Source organism: Meles meles, chromosome 14 (assembly GCF_922984935.1).
Source record: "Meles meles chromosome 14, mMelMel3.1 paternal haplotype, whole genome shotgun sequence".
Classification (NCBI taxonomy): Eukaryota; Metazoa; Chordata; class Mammalia; order Carnivora; family Mustelidae; genus Meles; species Meles meles.
In genome coordinates, this window is record NC_060079.1 from 7,476,993 (window position 1) to 7,496,400 (window position 19,408).

At 43.8% G+C, this 19,408-nt stretch overlaps 1 protein-coding gene across 1 annotated transcript in view; it reads left to right on the forward strand.

The window, feature by feature from the left end:
- The window catches only part of LOC123925147 (phospholipid-transporting ATPase IB-like), a 596,799-nt gene that overhangs the window by 88,462 nt on the left and 488,929 nt on the right, over positions 1-19,408 (forward strand). The window contains exon 2 of the mRNA XM_045978322.1: positions 14,394-14,538. Coding sequence (XP_045834278.1) covers positions 14,394-14,538 — 145 coding nt within the window. The remainder of the gene's footprint in view (positions 1-14,393; positions 14,539-19,408) is intronic.

The window sequence follows — 19,408 nt, forward strand, 5'->3', positions numbered from 1 at the left end:
GGACCCTGAGATCATGACCTGAGCCGAAGGCAGAGGCTTTAACCCACTGAGCCACCCAGGCGCCCCTGAATGAAGAGATGTTTGAATCTTAGCAACACTGGATATATTCTGGGTAAATGGGTTTTATTTTTTTTATTTATTTTTTATTTATTTTTTTTTCCATTTTATTTATTTTTTCAGCGTAACAGTATTCATTCTTTTTGCACAACACCCAGTGCTCCATGCAAAACGTGCCCTCCCCATTACCCACCACCTGTTCCCCCAACCTTCCACCCCTGACCCTTCAAAACCCTCAGGTTGCCCCAACCTCCCACCCCTGACCCTTCAAAACCCTCAGGTTGTTTTTCAGAGTCCATAGTCTCTTATGGTTCGCCTCCCCTCCCCAATGTCCATAGCCCGCTCCCCCTCTCCCAATCCCACCTCCCCCCAGCAACCCCCAGTTTGTTTTGTGAGATTAAGAGTCATTTATGGTTTGTCGGTAAATGGGTTTTAAATAAAGCATCTCTAGGTAACACATTTCAAACCATGCTCTTGAAAAACATTTGTAGTTTATTTGCATTTTTCTTAAGAAATAGGGACTTCATCAAGATGAATAGCTTCTGCGTAGCAAAGGGAACAGTCAACAAAACTAAAAAGCAATGGGAGAAGATATTTGCAAATGACATACGAGATAAAGGGTTAGTATTCAGGATCTATAAAGAACATATCAAATTCAACACCCCAAAACAAATAATCTAGTCAGATGACATGAACAGACATTTCTCCAAAGAAGATAACACAAATGGCCAACAGATACGTGGAAAAATGCTCTGCATTGCTTGGCATCAGGGAAATATAAATCAAAACAACCATAAGAAACCACCTTACGCCAGTCAGAATGGCTAAAATTAACAAGGCAGGAAACAACAGATGTTGGCGAGGATGAGGAGACAGGGAAACCCTCCTACACTATTGGTGGGAATGTAAACTGGAATAGCCACTCTGGCAAACAGTATGGAGGTTCCTCATGAGGTTAAAAATAGAGCTACCCTATAATCCAGTATTTACTCCAAAGATACAGGTGTAGTGAAAGGAAGGGGTACCTGCACCCCAATGTTCATAGCAGCAGTGTCCACAATAGCCAAACCATGGAAGGAGCTGAGATGTTCTTTGAGAGAAGAATGGATAAAGAAGATGTAGTTCATATATACAGTGGAATATTACTCATCCATCAGAAGGGACGAATACCTACCATTTACATCGACATGGATGGAACTGGAGGGTATTATGCGGAGCAAAATAAGTCAGTCAAAGAAAGACAATTATCATACGGTTTCACTCATATGTGGAATATAAGAAATAGTGCAGAGGATCATAGGGGAAGGAAGGGAAAACTGAATGGTAAGTCATCAGAGAGAGAGAAAAACCATGAGACTCTTAAATATAGGAAACAAACTGAATGTTGCTGGAGGGGAGGTAAGTGGCGGGATGGGGTAACTGGGTGATGGGCACTAAGGAAGGCACGTGATGTGATGAGCACTGGGTATTAGATGCAACTGACGAATTACTGAACACCACATCTGGAACTAATGATGTATTACATGTTGGCTAGTTGAATTTAAATTTAAAAAAAAGAAATGTGTCTTAAGAAAATATGTTCAGATAACCTACTCTCTCACTCTGCCAACCAGCATTGGTGTTTGAAGCGAATCTGACAGCCTTCCACGTGTGTAAGAGCTGAAGACAGAAATGGAACTATCTCCTCATGAAATGTGTACTTCTGATACTGGTCTCATTAAGCACTTGGCAGAGCTCCACTGCTGGTTTATCCTTCCATTTCTGGATCCTGTGGATTGTGTCTCTCTGGGGTAAATGGGTGGCCTTTTTATTTCTGGTGCCTGATCCTCTGTTGGTTGGCTGTCTCTTTGCAATTGTTGTGTGCCTCATTTTTTTGTTGGTACGTCAGTCAACCCGTAGTATAGCAGTTCAGCCATTACTGTGATTCTTCAAATGAAAGCAGAAACTGTTCTTTCTATGGATGGGAAAATAGACGTTGCAACCAGGATACACTAGATCTAGGGACCACGGATACTGAGATGGGGTGAGGAGTAGGAGAGCTTTCTTAGGGGTGATGCCTTTGAAAGATGCAGGGGGTGGTGGCGTGCTGTGGGACTGAGCCAAGAGAGCCTTCTTACAGCACTGCTGATCTGTTGCCTATCACGGAAGAGAGGGAAGGCAGCAGAGCTGGGCTGGCAGAGCTTTGGGCTGAGATCATGGCCCAGTGGGAACCTCTAGAACCAGGCTTGGCAAGTTCCAGCCTGTGGGCCCGTCACCATCTTAATGGCTTGGACTAATCACAGAATTTTAAGTGCTACCTTGGTCATAGTAACATCACATTTACTGATCTTCTGGAGTAGCTGGTGTGTGTGTGTGTGTGTGTGTGTGTGTGTGTGTGTTTCTTTCCATTTTATAAGTCCATTTATTTCCTTGCAAGGAGGTCCATTTCGGAGGGGGTCCCTAAATTCTGTAGTGGTGTAGTTCCTTGATGAGTGCTCTCTCCCTCTACCCCAGCATTTTCAACCACAGATATGGAGAACTGAGTTGGATCATCAGCAGAGTAAAAGGTATTAAAAGGAAGCTCTGGAAACAATTTAGGACTCTGGTTGTGACCACGCTTACTGCTAGTGCATCAGCAAAGGATTTGCAGTGTGGAGTATGACACAGAAACTTAGTTATGAGCCAGGATTGTATGTCAGACATTACTGAGAGCTTGGGATAATTCTGGCAGGTCTTCGTAATACTCAGTCCATTTAAGTAGTGTCTTTGGTAGATTGAATTCTTGTCCCAGAGGAGTATGGAATGCTTTTATCATTTGGGCCTCAAATTCCCCCCTTTTTATAGAATTTTTGGGCATAAGGATATCTACTACACAGATAGTGTATTTGATTGTATTAACTTTACAATTTCATATTCCATTGTGAAAATCCTTTCATTCAAGGGGGAACTAATTGCTTAAGTGATCAGAAATCCATGGGTAAAGGAAGAGCGTCAGGAAATGGAAAGCCTCTGGTCTTTCCCTTCCCTGTCAGCCAGTCAACTCCTACGCTTTGCTCATTAATTCCTTTTATCTGCTTCTAAAATCAGCTGCTGTCCTTCTGGTGCCCACAGCTCTCCAGCCTACAGCCAGAGACCTTTCCTTTGCCTGAGCATTTTCCCTGATATGTAGCTCTATCACAGCATTTCTTACTCTACACCTGTGTAATTTTGTACATGTTTTCACCCCTCAGTCATCTAGCTTCTTGTACCTTGTCGATCAAAACGGTCTTTCCATTCCCTGCTCTTTGCTGTGGCCTTCAGAGGCAGTGTTGTGTACGGACTCAAAGCTAGGAGCTTTTGTCATTCTTGTGTACCTATCTGGTGTGGAGGCAGGTGGAGCACAGTCCCCAGAGGGTGTCCTAGAAGGCTGCATGAAAGTGGCTCACATCGAATGGCTTTGTGGATGTCCCTCCTCAGCTTTGCCCTTTAGAGCCCTTCACGTAGAGTTCAGTTATTGGCTTTACAGTGAGAGATCTCCTCAATCTCTCCAACCAGTACCACCCCGTTTGCTACTCCAGCTGGAAGCACTAATCTTTCTCTTAGACCCCACATACCCACAGCGTTCACTGTCCCTTCGTCCCCTCCCACAGATGCGGAGGCTAGTAAGATCAACAAGGCACAGTTCGTACTTTCCCAACTGGAGACTTCACTGTCCCTTCGTCCCCTCCCACAGATGCTGAGGATAGTAAGATCGACAAGGCACAGTACATACTTTCCCAACTGGAGACCTTTTCCATCAGAAAAACAAACAGTAATTCTGACACTGAAAAAGCACACACTGGACAGTTGTATATGGCGATATAGGTTGTGTAAGACTGAGAAAAATGCCTCCTGGAGGAATTTCTTGCCTGGTTATATCTAAGGGTCTTGTAATTAGGGGACAGGCCTCTAACTCTACCTGGGGGAGTATGATGAGTGAAGACTTCTCAGAGGAGAGATAACCTGGGCTATTGCTTAAGGATGAGTTGTTGGCAGATGGAGAATACCCTAAAAGGAAGAAAATCCAGGTGAAAGGAAACCGTGCACATTCTGTGCTATTTTATTCTGCACTGATTTGTTTCCTCACCAGATTACAAGCTCTCTGATTGCAGGAGAAAGTTTTGACTTCGGCATTGTGCACATGGAATATTCTGAACCTTGGATATATGAATGACTTCCTGTCTGCCTCAATCTTTTTGCTTGCCTGCTTGACCTACTGGTTTCTTCTACATGTTCCTGCCTTCTGGGCACTTGAATCTCTAGAGACTTGGCTTTCCTAGATTAAGTATCCAATCCCATAATCATTACTGCCACCGCCATGCTGCCGGTGATCCTGGTATTTGGAGGAGGTTTTTTTTTTTTTTCTTTTATGTATAGACTCTGGTGATATGCTTTTAGTTAAAGAAAAAAAATAAACTGAAACCCGATAAGGGTAAAAGACAGTCAACAAATACTTGTCTATTTTAGGAAACTCCTGGAAGCCCCTCCCCCAAATTATTTATGATGTAGGTCCTATAAATGACTCATATAGTAAGGAACAAAATTCAACTTGTAGTTATTGAGCTAGTTGGTAAATTACTCCATTCTTGTTATTTCCAAAGTGGGCATGGTCCTCGTGATTGTTTTGAGAATTAAATGGGTTAATATACATGGAGTGTATATTACAGCAGCCTCAACAGAATATTGTTGTGCTTCTTACTGTCACTATTTATGACCTCTCAGTGACACGGTGAAGGCAGCTAATTGGTTTGGCGATGCCTGTCAGTGGAGGATGCTGGGGAGTTAACGGACTCCATCTGCATCTCTTTGGCTTCGCTTCTCCTTCTCAAAGATTTTTCCACATTTGGAACTTTCTCACTTCTGTGTCTGAGAAGAAACGTGATACACAAAATGCCACATCAACAAGAAAGTCAGGAAAATCCATCACACTGGAAAAGAATGTGTTGTATCAGTGCAATCGGGAATAAAAATGGCCTCCTGGTTGACTCTTTCAAGTCTGATAGTGTGTAATTTTGGAGGTGACATTAAGATTGTTGATAGAAATAAGGGGTGTTAGGGTCACATGACCAGTGGTAAAAAGCAAACCTGACAGGCAGATTTACATGTGCTATGCGACGATAGTTGGAGCAAATGAATGTGCCTTTTCCCTTGTACCTGACCTTTGATTTCCATGCCTCCACCTCCCTGGGAAAGTGTAGAAGATCTGCACAGAGAACTATCAAGGTGTCTTCTTCACCTTATCCCTCTCAAAAATAGCAGTGATAGGCAAGCTAGCCTTTGTTCATGAGGAGATTTTTAAGTTACAACAGAATTAGAGGGCTTGACTGTTAGCATGTTCTGCGTTGAAGAAGAGCTACCTCAGTGGGTTTGTAAAGGGTTGTTTGGGATCCAGAAAGAGAATGATGTCAGGGACGTACATGAAGGAGCTTACCTGTCCTTTTGCTCTTCAGGAGGTGGAAGGGAGAGAGGTGGCGAGAAAAGAAATCAATCTGAAAAGAAACATCGTAATTTTTTTCCTCTCTGGGGGCAGTTTCCCCAATCAAAGGGGAGACGTGTGATATACCTGAGGATAAATCTGAGTAAGGCGAGGTGTCATTTTCCTGAATTGCCCACCTACACTTTTCATGTGGTCTGGGAACAGGTTTAAAAGCTAATGGGCCTTCCGGGGGCTGATGACCATGAACAAGAGAGGCATTGGTCACTAATGACACTGGACAGGTGGGTTGGCTGTGAGACAACATGTAGTGAATCTACCCCCTGCCCCCAACCGCTGGCCAAGGTGTTGTGTGTCTTCCAAATGCTGAGGACAGGCAAAACACCTTGGGAGAAAACTGCACCTCTCCTAGGAGTCACTGTTCAGAGACTGCATTCATGTGTACTGAATCACGATTTTTAAGGTTGGTGTCCTTAACTTGCGCCCAGTTTCCTGGCCCCAGGAGTCATGAGTATCTCTCCTAGCAACACAGGGTGTTGCTACAGAGAAGCCACGGGACTTGTGTTTCAAGCCTCAGCCGATCCAGTCTGTATAGAATGATCCTCTGAACTGAGTATTGTAAAACCTAGCATTTCTTTTTGGTGAATTGAGCTTTTACATATCAAAGATATTTCCTTAAAAACACATTTGCCTTTTCTTGTATTTGAATTAGTTAAATGATCTAAGGCGTAAAAACAGGTTTCGAGGAGGAGAAGGCTGATTGGTCTTGCTGCACTTACTGGAAAGAAAGCCTCAAATTACCGCGGCTCCACTTTCACCCACGGTGCCAGCACCAACGAGATGGTAAATAAATTATCTCTGGCACCTGCCTTTGCTCGCACGCCGTGGTTCCTGGGACGCTCTTTCCCCACACAACCCAATTAGACTGCCATCCTTGTTTTTGTAAGTCGGTTCAAATGCTTCACCCATGAAGTCGCCCGGCTCTTTGGCCCTAGATGAGACTGGCAGTCTTCTCTGTCCTCTGGGTTCTCCTTTTTCTTGGTCTCATTTGTTTCTGTTGTTTCTACTAAAGCTTAAGTCCGTGGCTTAAACCACATACCTTTCCCTCCCTCTACCTGGCAAAATGCCTTAGATCTAGGAAGGGCCCAATCTGTGCTTAAATAAATTTAGCACCCAACAGTATTTCAAATCCTAAATAGTCCAGGGCCGGTTACTTCCCCTCTTACTTTCTCTATCCCTGAAAAAGAGAAAAGCGAAGCCAATAAGTATTGGCAGTGAAGAGTGTCCCTCTCTCTTTGTGTTTCTTTTTAATGCTTGGGTAGAGATGGATGACAGTTGCTATATTTGGAGAAACGTGGTTTGTGCCAAGTGGGGTCTAGAAAAGACCTCCAAAATGTGTCTGCCAGGGCTGGAATAATCACATCGCGCATTTGCACTGCATTTTCATTGTGTGTGTTTGATTAGGAGGAATAACCAGCTCAAGTGCTTCCCCAGCTTCCAGACTGCTTTGTGTCTGTGTTCTGAAGGATTATGCGACATCTTCGAACTTGAAACCCTTCTGGGACGCGGAGGGGACACATATACACACATGCCTCTTGTTATGAGGCTCTACGGCGATTGTCCTGTTTTCCTGGAAATTCTTCTAGAGGCAGAGAGAACCATTTCTCACATACTTTTAAAGTATGTAAAAAATTAGGAGAAAATACAAAGTTAACTTAACTCCAGTAACCAAACAGAACCTGTTTACTAGGAATTTTATGTTCCGTTTTGTTGATACGGATGGTAGTTAATATTTCCTTGAAGTGGAAGTTGGCATGTAATCGTTTTGTTAGCTGTGAAAGAACTTAGTTTTTATGAAGAGTCAGCAAACTATGGCCTGTGGGCCAAACCTGGCCTATGAGAGAAGAATTGTTGTTACCTTTTTAAGATTTTTATGTTTAAAAAATAGAGGTCATATGTAGATCAAAGCCTAAAATATTTACTCTCTGACCCTTTATAGAAAGTTTGCCAATCCTAGATTTAGACCATTGATTTCTTGTTTTGCGGATGAAGAAACCAGGGCTCAAATGCTGTCCTGACTTGCCGAATCTCATAGAGGCAGCCTGTCCTAATGGACGGAGCCTTCGATTCAAGTTTCTGCAGATCTGGCTTCTCCTCCTACCTTGGGTCTGACCTAGTATACTTCTGTGAGACTTTATAAAGTCTCCCTTTGGGTTCTGTCATTCTAGAGTTCACAGAGTAATGTCTGCAATTGTGAGGCCAGAGTTAGCTCAGACCTTATAGGTTAAGGGCACAATTTTCTAGGAGACCTTCTTTACTTCAGACAGCAGCTGCAATCTCTGGGATACCTTGACCACTTGTACTTCTGACCAAATAGTTACAAATTCAAGGATTCCCATTACCTCTTTGGTTTCAATAATAAACTAGAAAAACTGAGAACTCAGAAAATCATTATACTCAGAATTACAGGTTTTATCCTAAAGGATACAAATCAGGACCAGCCAAATAGGGAATGACTCACAGGGAGCGAGGTCTGGGAGGGTCCCACATATGAAGTTTCCATGTCCTTATGGCCTGTCACTGAACTTTGGTGTCCATAGTTTTTATTGGGGTTTCATTACATATGCATTATTAATCGGATCATTGGTCACATGTTTGAATTCCAGTCTCTGGTCCCCCTTTCTCTCCAGAGTTGGGAGGTCAGACCCCAACCCTCTAATCACATGTTTGGTTTTTCTGGCATGGTCAACCCCCATTCTGAAATGGTCTAGGGGCCCACCAGGGTCACCTCATAAGCATAAAACTGGGTATGGTCCCCGGGGCCCACCATGAATAACAAAGACACTCCAGTCACTGGGATGGTTCCCAGGGGTTAGAAGCTTACCCAGAAAGCCAGAACGGAGACCAGCCAAATTCTCTGTCTTACAACAGTGTCTAACCATATTCTGACTACCCACAGAGCTAGTTGCAGAGGTTCTGGGAAAAGGTTCAGCACTTTAATAGGTTTCTGACTTAGCAAGACTAGAGTGTTTCTTTCCCAAGAATTTCTACTGTGAGACAGTAAGACTTCTTTGCAAGGGATGTGGACTAGATAATTTACCAGCATCTCTGGAGTTCTGAGTTAGAGGAAAATGTTGCGGTTCAGAGTGAAGGGTTTAATTCTGTGTTGCTTAAGGCAATGAAATACTTAGTAAAAATTGACCTGACAATAATTCCCCTTTTGTGTTTAACTCTTTGAGGTTCTTAACTCCCGGGACCAATTTTATTCATGCTAATAATTATGTTATATAAATAGTCATAAAATAATATATACTTAATTAGATAGGAACAAATTTCTGAAACCTGTTAAGATTTTTCCTTCTCTTCCCAGAACAATCTCCATGGAATTAATTTATGTGATGAGGGGACACAAGGCATTGTCCTTTCTTCTATCTGCTCACCTGCCAGTGGGAAGTCTAGCACTGTCCCTGCTTCCTAGCTAGTGACATCACCTCCCTGTTGCCACAGACAGGCTGTGTGAGTGGAATGAGAACTTTGAGCCAGGACATGAACAAAGTGAGTCAGAGGAGATTCACAGGCAAGCTAGAGCTGCAGTGTGGCTTGGGGCCCGTGGAAGAGTAGTGAGTGTCAGTGGCATGGGCATGAGAACTGGCCTGCTTTCCTCTGCCCCTTCCCGAGTCTTCATCTATCCTTGTAGAGAATGCCCTCCACCAGGAGACTGTGCTTATCATCCATCTCTGTTTCTTAGAATTCTTTCTCCTATCCTGGCAGAAAGTCTCAAAGGAGGAGGGGCTTCTTTATTTAGCCGATCACCTTCCAGCTCTTTCTGGCCTTTAACCAAACCAGGCAACATAATTGCTGCCATGCAGAGGTTCCTTTGTCAGATCTGTTTTCCCTGGGTGTGGGTTGTGGCATTTCAGGGCTCCTGTGTCCGAGGCAACTAAAACCTTACCTCCAAGGACCACCCCCTTGCCCCCGACCAGGGTGATCTGTATGTGAATAGATATTTCTCCCTCTTTGTTAGCCTTGCTTGCTCATCTGTCTTAAAGGGAAAAGTAGGTTCTCTGTGTGCTCCCTTACAGTATTGGTTGGCATTTCTGATTATTCAGGGTGTGTCATGGACCCAAAGACCCTAATATAGCTAGCATCTAGGAGGGGACTTTACCCAGAATCCACAAAGTTGTTGGGACCGTTTCTGTTGCTCTCCATGAAATAGCTTCATCTTTATTCCAAAAGAAACCCTTACTCCCTGGCCTACCCCAGGGGTAGAAGATGCTACGAGACCCAGAGAGTATATGTTCGTAGAGCAGCCATATGCAGAAACCATCTTCTTTAGGTCCCCTGTCAGTTTCCAGAAGACTCCTAATTGTCCTACTTAGACCAAGTAACTGTCCTTAGGACAGAGAGCTGTGATGGATGAAGGGGATTGCATTTTATAGACCTGTCTGGGGGCTCCCTGGCCTATATGTGGGAGGGGAAGAGTTCAGTTACCAGATAAGGGAGTCTGGGCTTCAGTAGCTGGGTAAGCATTCTCAAAAAGGACCTGCTACATTAGCCCTTTATTTGTCTGTATTTACAGACTGCCTGCTGGTTTGGCATTATTTGGGATGATGGTGCTAGAGCCATGAGCAAGAGGAAGTCCCCACCCTCGTGCCCTTGGCCGTCCTCTATCTTGTCTGCATTTCCATTTTGTAGTAGGGAAGCTTAGTGCTTGTCCATTTGCTTACTCTTGTTTCTCTTTATCCTTTTTACTTTGGTTTCTTTCTCAACAGTTATTTATTGAACTCCCACTGTCTGCTGACACTGTGCTTGTTTGTATGGGGGAGTGGTAAGCATCTACTCTAATTTTGCCTGGTGGTAATTTCAAAATGCATTAGCTCAGGATTCATCTCATGAGTCTGAATTTGAAACCTTAGTCATAATGTGCTTCACTATATATGGTATAGTGTTTTCTTTAGGCAATACATTTTCAACAGATGTGTGATATTTTGAAAAGATTAATGTTTTTCTCCAAAGCAGGATTGGGTCGAGATGAGGCCACTGAGGTAGAAGAAAGTCACCAGAGACTTAGGTAGGAGGGAACTATCATGATTGCTACCTAGAATAACATTCTAGGTCTGGCCCTGTTGAAATATAGAAGGGTGAGCCGGCCTCGTACATGGTAGATGCTTGGGAGACACTATTTCATGTAATTCTATTACTAATGGTGTAACTGTTTTACACACCAATATTTGTTATCCAACACTTACATTCTTGTTTGGGAAAACTGTTTCCATTCTTATTTCTATCAGTAGTACTTTTTTGGTCCCAATCATCTCTTCAAATCCCAATTACCCAATGTTCTTTTTTTTTCCTGGCCCACACACTCAGTCCAAAACAAGTCTTACAGGGCTCTCTTCTGAGGTGGTTCTTCTGTCCATGTTTTTTACCCCTTTTCCATTTAATTTTTGCTTTTTAACATCTTGCTTCTAGATGTAGAATTAATTTCCTACCTGATCTCCTTATCTACAAAGTCTCCCCTCTTTCTGCTCTTACTTGTCTATCGCTGCCAATTGTATTTTTCCTCTGCTTAGAAACCATCTGTGACTTCATTTGACCTTCAGGATTTATTTGAAGCCTCTTTGCCTGGCATTTAAATCCACCCCAGTTTTTCATCCCCCTGTCCCGCTGCCCCTCCCCCCGCCCCCTGCTAGACCCTCACTGCTCATTTTTGTTTGTTTGGTTCTATTGGTTTCATATACATCTTGTCTACTTGGGCCTTTGCCTAAGCTCTTTCTTCTTCCCTCAACTATCCTCGTCCTTCTCTTTCCTAACAGAAAACTAACCCATACTTTTAGGCTTTTATCTCTGTCCTCAAAGTCTGTTCTGACCAGCTCCCCTCAAGCACGAATAGGCTGCTGACTCCTGACCTTCCTTGGCACCTTCAAGCCCACTCTTAGTCACGTGTCATGAACTGTGGCTTATTGGTAACCATGGTTATACCTTAGCACCTTAAACTAGTTAAAACTTTTGGGAACAGGAGCCAGATCTTTTGTTTTTTTGTGTTCCCAGTAGCATATAAACAAGTGATTCTCAACTGTGGCTGCCCTCTCCTATCTCTTAAGTTACATTATTATTATTATTATTATTATTATTATTAAAGTAGGCTCCACACCCAGCATGGAGTCCAACATGGGGCTTGAACTCACAACCCTGAGATCAAGACCTGAGTTGAGATTGACAGTCAGTGCCTAACTGATTGAGCCACGCAGGCCCCCCGCCCCCTTATGTTACTTTAAAACATAGTAAAACAAGGCAGAGCCTGTGAGGTCGGACCCAGGATTTAGTTAATTGTGGGAGCTCCATGGTGGTGGCACCATGCCGCAAGGGTGGAGAGCCACTGAGTGAACACCGTGTAAGCAATGAACTTTTTTTTAAAAAAGATTTTATTTATTTATTTGACAGAGAGAGAGAGACAGCGAGAGAGGGAACACAAGCAGGGGGAGGGGGAGAGGGAGAAGCAGGCTTCCCGCTGAGCAGGGAGCCTGATGTGGGGCTCGATCCCACATCCTGAGATCATGACCTGAGCCAAAGGTAGATACTTAATGACTGAGCCACCCAGGCACCCCGCAATGAACTATTCTGACCCATATGAGTATATGGCCTTTGAGCCCTCTGTGCATATCACTGCATCTCTGCCTGGAGAATTCAAAGCAATGCTTTGTAAGAAAATGATTTATTCGATTAGCAAATATGAATGCCCATTATGTGCCAGGCACTGTTGTAGGTGTTGAGATCACTGTAGTGCACAAAACATGTCCCGTTGTCTTGGAGTGTCTGCCCTTGGCCATGGGAAGCTAGACTAGATGAATAATATCAGGTAATGATGATAAATGCTGGAGACAAAGCATAATAAGTGGGCCAAGAGAAAAGCAATATTTTTATATAGGGAATACTTTTAAAACTAGTCTATGTGCCTTAAATCAGCAAATGCTTTATTTATTTATTTATTTGAGAGAGAGAGTGTGTGTGTGCAGAGCAAGAATGAGAGAGCATAAGCAGGGCCAGGGACAGAGGGAGAAGCAGATTCCCCACCAAGCAAGGAGCCCAACATGGGGTTGGATCCCAGGACTCTGGGATCATGACCTGGACCGAAGGCAGACGTTTAATTGCTGAGCCACCTAGGTGCTCCAAATCAGCAAATGCTTTAAAACCCAGCCCAAGAAACAAACTGAGGGTTTTAGAGGGGAGGGGGGGTGGGAGGATGGGTGAGCCTGGTGGTGGGTATTAAGGAGGGCACGGATTGCATGGAGCACTCTGTGTTGTACATAAACAGTGAATCTTGGAACACTGCATCAAAAACTAATGATGTATTTTATGGTGACTAACATAACACAATAAAAATTAAAAAAACAAAAACAAAAACCCAGCCTTCTCTGATCGAGGTGTGAGCGCCTGAGCTCTCAGGCCAGATAGGCTTGAAGTAGGGACTTTTGCTCTCTGCTGCCCCTTGTCCGTAAGTTGAGGATAGAGTAGTTCTCCTCACTCCCCAACCCCAGAAGCCAGAGGACCCCGGGAGGTTGGAGGCTGGAGGAAGGTGAGGATCTGAGGATGTAGTCCCTTAATGGGGAATAGCCAGGTTGCTGTGACCAGGGACCGAGCTACGAATAGTCTCCGGGATAGTATGTCAGCTCTCAACCAATTACACGTTTTGGTTGTCCCCCTCTTGTGATAAAAATTACAATAGGATTATAATCACTGAAAAAAGATGACATACTTCAATAGCCAAAATTTTCTATTTCAAGATTTTTCTCTGTCAGTGAATATTTGTTGTAGTCGTGAAGTAGACGTTGACTGAAATGAGATGTCCGTTTCCCAAACAGGAGACATCATTCATCTCTTTGATAGGTGGGAAGCGTGGCAGATACTAGAGTGGAAACAATGTAAGGAAAAGGAGAGGAGGCTGTATAGGCATTTCTTTCTCTGTGATCCTTTGCTTCAGGCACCCCTCCCTGAAGGTCTCTTCTTCAGGCACGTTGCCCCTTGTGATGACGAATACCCCTTGTTGGAGATGGGGTTGATCAGCTGTGTGTGCGCTCAGGTGTAGCCATGTGAGTAATGGGCACATCATTATTTTCCAAGCCAACACCTCCCTGCCGAAAGGTTATGGGGAGGTTGAGCTCGCAGAGAAGCTTGACTGTAGGACCGAAATCAACTCTTAAGGAGACAGACCCGCTTGTGTCTTAACCACAGACACCTAACCCAAGCAATGAAATGAAAGATGGTGCATCCCTCAGGTTGCCAGGCGTTTCTGGGGACAAAAGCAGCTGGTGCATTCAGGATCTCGGTGGAGCCAAGCCCATCACCCGGAGGGTTGGGAATATCGTTTGTAGGGCATGGAGATGTGCTTTCACCATCCTTTTATGCGGTGACTGAATGCAGGGAGCATCCTCTTTGCCAGTGTCTTTGTCCCAAGCACAATCAAAGCAGCCCAGGAAACGGAGTTCCGGAGCGCAGTCCCTGGGCCCGCAGGGGGGTTCACCGGGGGACGAGGCGGGAGGCCCCAGCCCCGAGGTCCCCGCGGCCCCTCCCCGCCCCTGCAGCCCGCCGCGGTGCCCCTGCCAGCCGGGCCTCACGCTGCAGCCGCGCGGGAGGGGGCGGGGCGGAGTTGGCGGCGGCAGAGGCTCCCTTCTCGGCGCCCGGGGGACCAGGGCGGGGGTGGGGCGCGGGAGGGGGCGGGGCGGAGCCGGGAGCAGCCGCGGCGGCAGGTCTCCAGGGGGAGCCAAGGTACATAGGCGGGCCCAGCAGCGCCCAGAGCATCCTTCCCAGCTGGTCCCCGCCCGCCAGCCTGCAGCCCGTGTTCGCTGCCTCTCGCCTGGCGTGACTTCTTTGTGTTTTGTTTTCTGCCCGCGCCCCGTCTCTGCAGGACCTGTTCGTCCTTCTTCGGGCTACAAGAAGGCAGAGGATGAGATGTCCCGGGCCACGTCTGTTGGAGACCAGCTGGAGGCACCAGCCCGCACCATTTACCTCAACCAACCGCATCTCAACAAATTCCGTGACAACCAGATCAGGTAGGGGAAGGCGGCGGAGAGACGCAAGGACATTTAATTCACAGCTGGGATGGGGTTCGTCTTCCTCTCGGCAGCTTTTCCACACACCTAGTCAGCCCCCACCCCTCTCTCTTCCGCCAGCCCCTTCCTCTCCCCTCCCCCGCCCCGTCCCCTTAGAGCCTGGCGGTCTCTACCTGTGCTTCCAATGGGGCCATGTGAATAGAGCCTTTATCTTTCTCTCCGTGGGATCTCTTCTGGGCACAGGCTCTCCGTGAGACCTGAGGAAGTTTTTATTCTTGTGTCCCTGACAAAAATGAGGTCTCTTATCTTTTCATCCCTGGGCTCCCTTCCAAGAATTCCTCCTAGTCCTGTTCTAAGCCAAATGACAGCTCACCTTATCAATTTGCAGACCATAATGTGGGGAAGTGCTTTATAAAGGAACCCCACAGGTCACAAGGACTCGCATTCAGCCCTACCTGGTCCCCAATATTGGTTGTGAGGTCTTTATTTGCTGGGAAACTTTGCCTAGAGTTAGCTTTCATCCATCTCTCCGCTAATATTTAAGTGTCTACTTTTTGGCTGGCTACTGTGTTAGATGCTTCAGTTGTACTAGATCAGGGAATCTTCGTAACCTCTTGAAAGCATTACCTTCACATCAGGAAACGGAGGTAGAAAGATACTAAATAATGTGCGTGTGGTGATATAACAGAGCTGCAAGGAGCACCCACCTTCTCTGACTGCTATAGCTCAGATTCTTTCTGCTGCTCGAGGCTAGATCTTTATGCATGGGTGTTGGTACTTTTTCAAATTTCGTTAAACTTTCAGACTTAGACATGAGTGACTTCAGAGGATGTAGTTCTGTGAATGGCTCAGAACTCCATGCTCAGGTGTAGACAAGTTACATGAGTGACTTCAGAGGATGTAGTTCTGTGAATGGCTCAGAACTCCATGCTCAGGTGTAGACAAGTTACATGAGTGACTTCAGAGGATGTAGTTCTGTGAATGGCTCAGAACTCCATGCTCAGGTGTAGACAAGTTAAATGATCTGGTTACACATAGATTATTGATGAGCTTGAATTCAATCCAGTTTTTCTGGAAAGCTCTGGTTAAATCTTCGCTGCATGTTTAAGTATTCCATTACAGCATTGGCGCTTACATGGGATGCTTAGCCCGACATCTGTATTGAAAAAGGTTTGGCTGTTGGGCATGACTATAGCTTGATAGAGTTTGTGGTAGAAGCGTGGTGCATTTAAATGGAGATGATACCTTCCCTTCTTAAGGGAGTGTTAGATTATCCTGGCTTTATTTTCGGTTTTAAAAATGACTGTTGGGACATGTTCTTCACCTCTAAGTGTAGCCTACAAGAGTAGCTGAGGGCCCATTCAAGAATGAGTGGGCTTGGTTTAAAATATGGAGCATGTGCCACAATGAATTATTACTTCACACACTTACATGGCTCTAATCAAATAGATAACAGGCATTAGGTGTTGGCAAGCATGTGGAGAAACGGAAGCCCTCCGTATACGTTGATGATGGGAACGAATAACGGTGCAGCTGCTTTGGAACACAGTTTGGCAGTTCCCCAAAGGGTAAATATGTAATTACATAAGACCCACCAATCCTCCTAGCTATGTCTACCCAAGATCAAAGAAAACCTGTGTGCACACAAACACAGTTACACAAATGATCGGAGCAGCATTATTCAAGATAGCCCCGAAGTGGGACAACCTAAATGTCAGCTGGTGAATGAATAATACCATGTGGTCTATCCATACGATGGCCGTAACAAGGGTCAGAATAGAGATACATGCTACAATAGGGGTGAGACCTGAACACTGCTAAATGAAAGAAGCCAGGCACAGAAGGCCTCCTGCTTACAGGAAATGTCTACAAGAGGCAAATCCATTGAGACCTAGATGAGTGACTGTTAGGGCTAGGGAAGCGGGAAGAGGTTGAGAAATGGGAGTGACGGCTAATGTACGTGGGTTTAATTCTGAGGTGGTGATTGCTCAACTCTGTGAACATACTTAAAACCATCTGGAATCCTTTATTGCCGATAGTTTCATTTCTTCATTCGTTATATCTATTTCTACTCAATTGCTTTTAAAAACATGGAAAGGTTACTTTATAAAAGATTATATCCTGTCTCTTTTTTCTGTACTAGATTTTGGGGTTCAGGAAATTTACAAATACAGTACTATGCTATATATTTCACTATATGATGGTCTTTGAATAGTAAATGTGTTAGGCTAATACACACACAATATAAGGGTGTAGAATTGAATTTTTTTTTCTTTTGAAGAATTTTCTTTTTAAATTTTAAGGTGTTTTCAAGTAGTATTTTTACTTAATTCCTCTTAATTTCTTTGACTTTAGTATCCATTTAAGCATGCTTAAAGTTGGGAAACAAAGAAAGGGTCTTTGTTTTGTTTACATTTTCTATTATATGGAAGGTGAAGATTTAAAAAAAATTTTTAAGATTTTTTATTTATTTGACAGACAGAGATTACACATAGGCAGCGAGGCAGGCAAAGAGAGAGAGAGAGGAGGAAGCAGGCTCCCTGCTGAGCAGAGAGCCCGATGCAGGGATCAGCCAAAGGCAGAGGCTTTAACCCATTGAGCCACCCAGGTGCCCCAGAAGGTGAAGATTTTTAAGAGCCTTGATAATGTGGCTTCACTACTTGTTCTGCAATCCAGGTGCAAAGCTGACTTTTGAGGCTGATTTTATTACCTGATTTTTCAAGTGGCTACCTGTTGTATATTTCCATTTGTACGTTTTTGGAGTGGGAGGAGGAATAAGTATGGGAATATAGAGTGGGATTGGCTAGGAATAGAGTAGGTGGCTACCAACTATTGTATTTAAGGTCTTGTATAAGAATATAATTGCATTAGTTGAAATATATCATATTAAATATTCATATAGTTTCTGAGCTCGTGGCATATACTATGAACACGAGTTTCAGAATACACTGAATAGGGTCTAAGAAATTAAAATGTGACCCTTGCTATTTTATAAAATGACTTCTGAGTATTTGTTTCATCTCCATTCTATATTTGGGAGTATTACTAGTGGTAATGTGACTTCTAGTTCATTAAGAAACTGATTATAACACTTCTTGGTATTAAAGCTTTTTTACATTTTACAAAATGTTGAGCCACATTATTTTTGTACTTTAATATTGCTGAAGTCAAGTCTTATAAAAATATTCATTCTTTTTTTTTTTTAAAGATTTCATTTTTTTTTTCTTTTTTAATTTGACAGAGAGATCACAAGTAGACAGAGAGGCAGGCAGAGAGAGAGGGGGAAGCAGGCTCTCCGCTGAGCAGAGAGCCCGATGTGGGGCTCGATCCCAGGACCCTGGGATCACGACCCGAGCTGAAGGCAGAGGCTTAACCCGCTGAGCCACCCAGGTGCCCCAATATTCATTCTTTTAATAACACTTTTTCTCCTTGGCCACGAAAATTTGCTAAAAGTTGATAAAACTATTCTAGGGAATATTTTCCTAAAAAGGACTTGATAAAATTTTTTTCTTAATTTTTCTTGAAAAAGGGTTAGTTAGTTAGTTTTTGTTTTTGTTTTTTGAAGCAGAGGTATGGAGTATTTATCCCAGATTGTTTGCTTCTAAATCAATTTTTGAAAAGGAGAGACTAACTGGGACAGATCCAGGGGTCAAGCGTACTGATTTTGTTGCTGTTGTACACCTCAGGAAGCTGATGTTCTTACTGCCTTCCCCAACCTAGGCCCTCTCTGGCTCGGAGCCTTGGATCATGGTCGTTGCACTGTGACTACCTTTATGGGTACCTGGCATTTTGACTTCAGAAAAGGGATCAGAGTTTGCTGAGGAGGGACGTGGTTGTCCGGTACTGCGGAATCTTGGTGAGGGGTTGAATGGTACAAATCAAGACAGGCATCGAAAGGCTAGGGTTAATGTTTCAACTAATGTATCCAGTAAAGAGGCTTGGCCTGGTGGGTAGGAGTAAGTCGCTGCTGGAGTTGACTGTGGCCTTGGCACCCTTGGGGGACGCCAGCCTTCGTGATTCCAAATCTCAAGCAATTCCTTGAAATTCTAGGAGGGTCTGCCCCATGTCAGTAGCTGTCTCTCTAAACCTTGCTCTTGTTCTTGACACTGAAAATAACAGCAGTGATTGATTTGAAGCTGTGGTAGGTGTAAGTCAATTTTAGAACATTATTGAAGCCAGTGAATTTGGATGATTGTAATCATGAAGAAATAGACATGGTCTTTTTCTCTTAAGCACTGGTTTTTCTAGGGCCTTTATTATGAAGACAATCACCCCCTTCTTCATCCTCTAGAAATGAGAAGTAATTAAAGGAATATTATAATGTACATATATACATATGTAGTATCGTGCATATGTCCACCTAACCGGTGGGGATCTTTTTTGTGGTGTACAATCTCCTCTTAAATATTTTTAATAACTTTATTGAGATATACTTTATATACTGGATAATCCATCTACCTAAAGTATACAATTTAACGTTTTTGAATACTCAGAGTTGTACAACCATCACCACAGTCAATTTTAGAACATTCTAAGCACTTCCAGATGAAATCTCATACCCTTTAGCTGCCCTCTTCCTACCTTCTCGTCCTCCAGCCCTGAGCAACCACTCATTTCCTTTCTATCTCTGTAGATTTCCCTGTTCCGGACATCTCATATGAATGGTATCATTTCCTCTTTAGTGTTTTAACTTAAATATTAAATGCTCATGGAAAGTTTGCTATTTAGAGCAACTTGGTGGTGAATCTTTAATTTTTACATCTAAATTTAAAAAAATGTTTAAAGTCAAAAATTTTTTTTCCAGAAAATATCTTGAAATTTACTGATCAAAGCATAAGCAAATGGATTCAATCAAGATCAAGTGTATGCA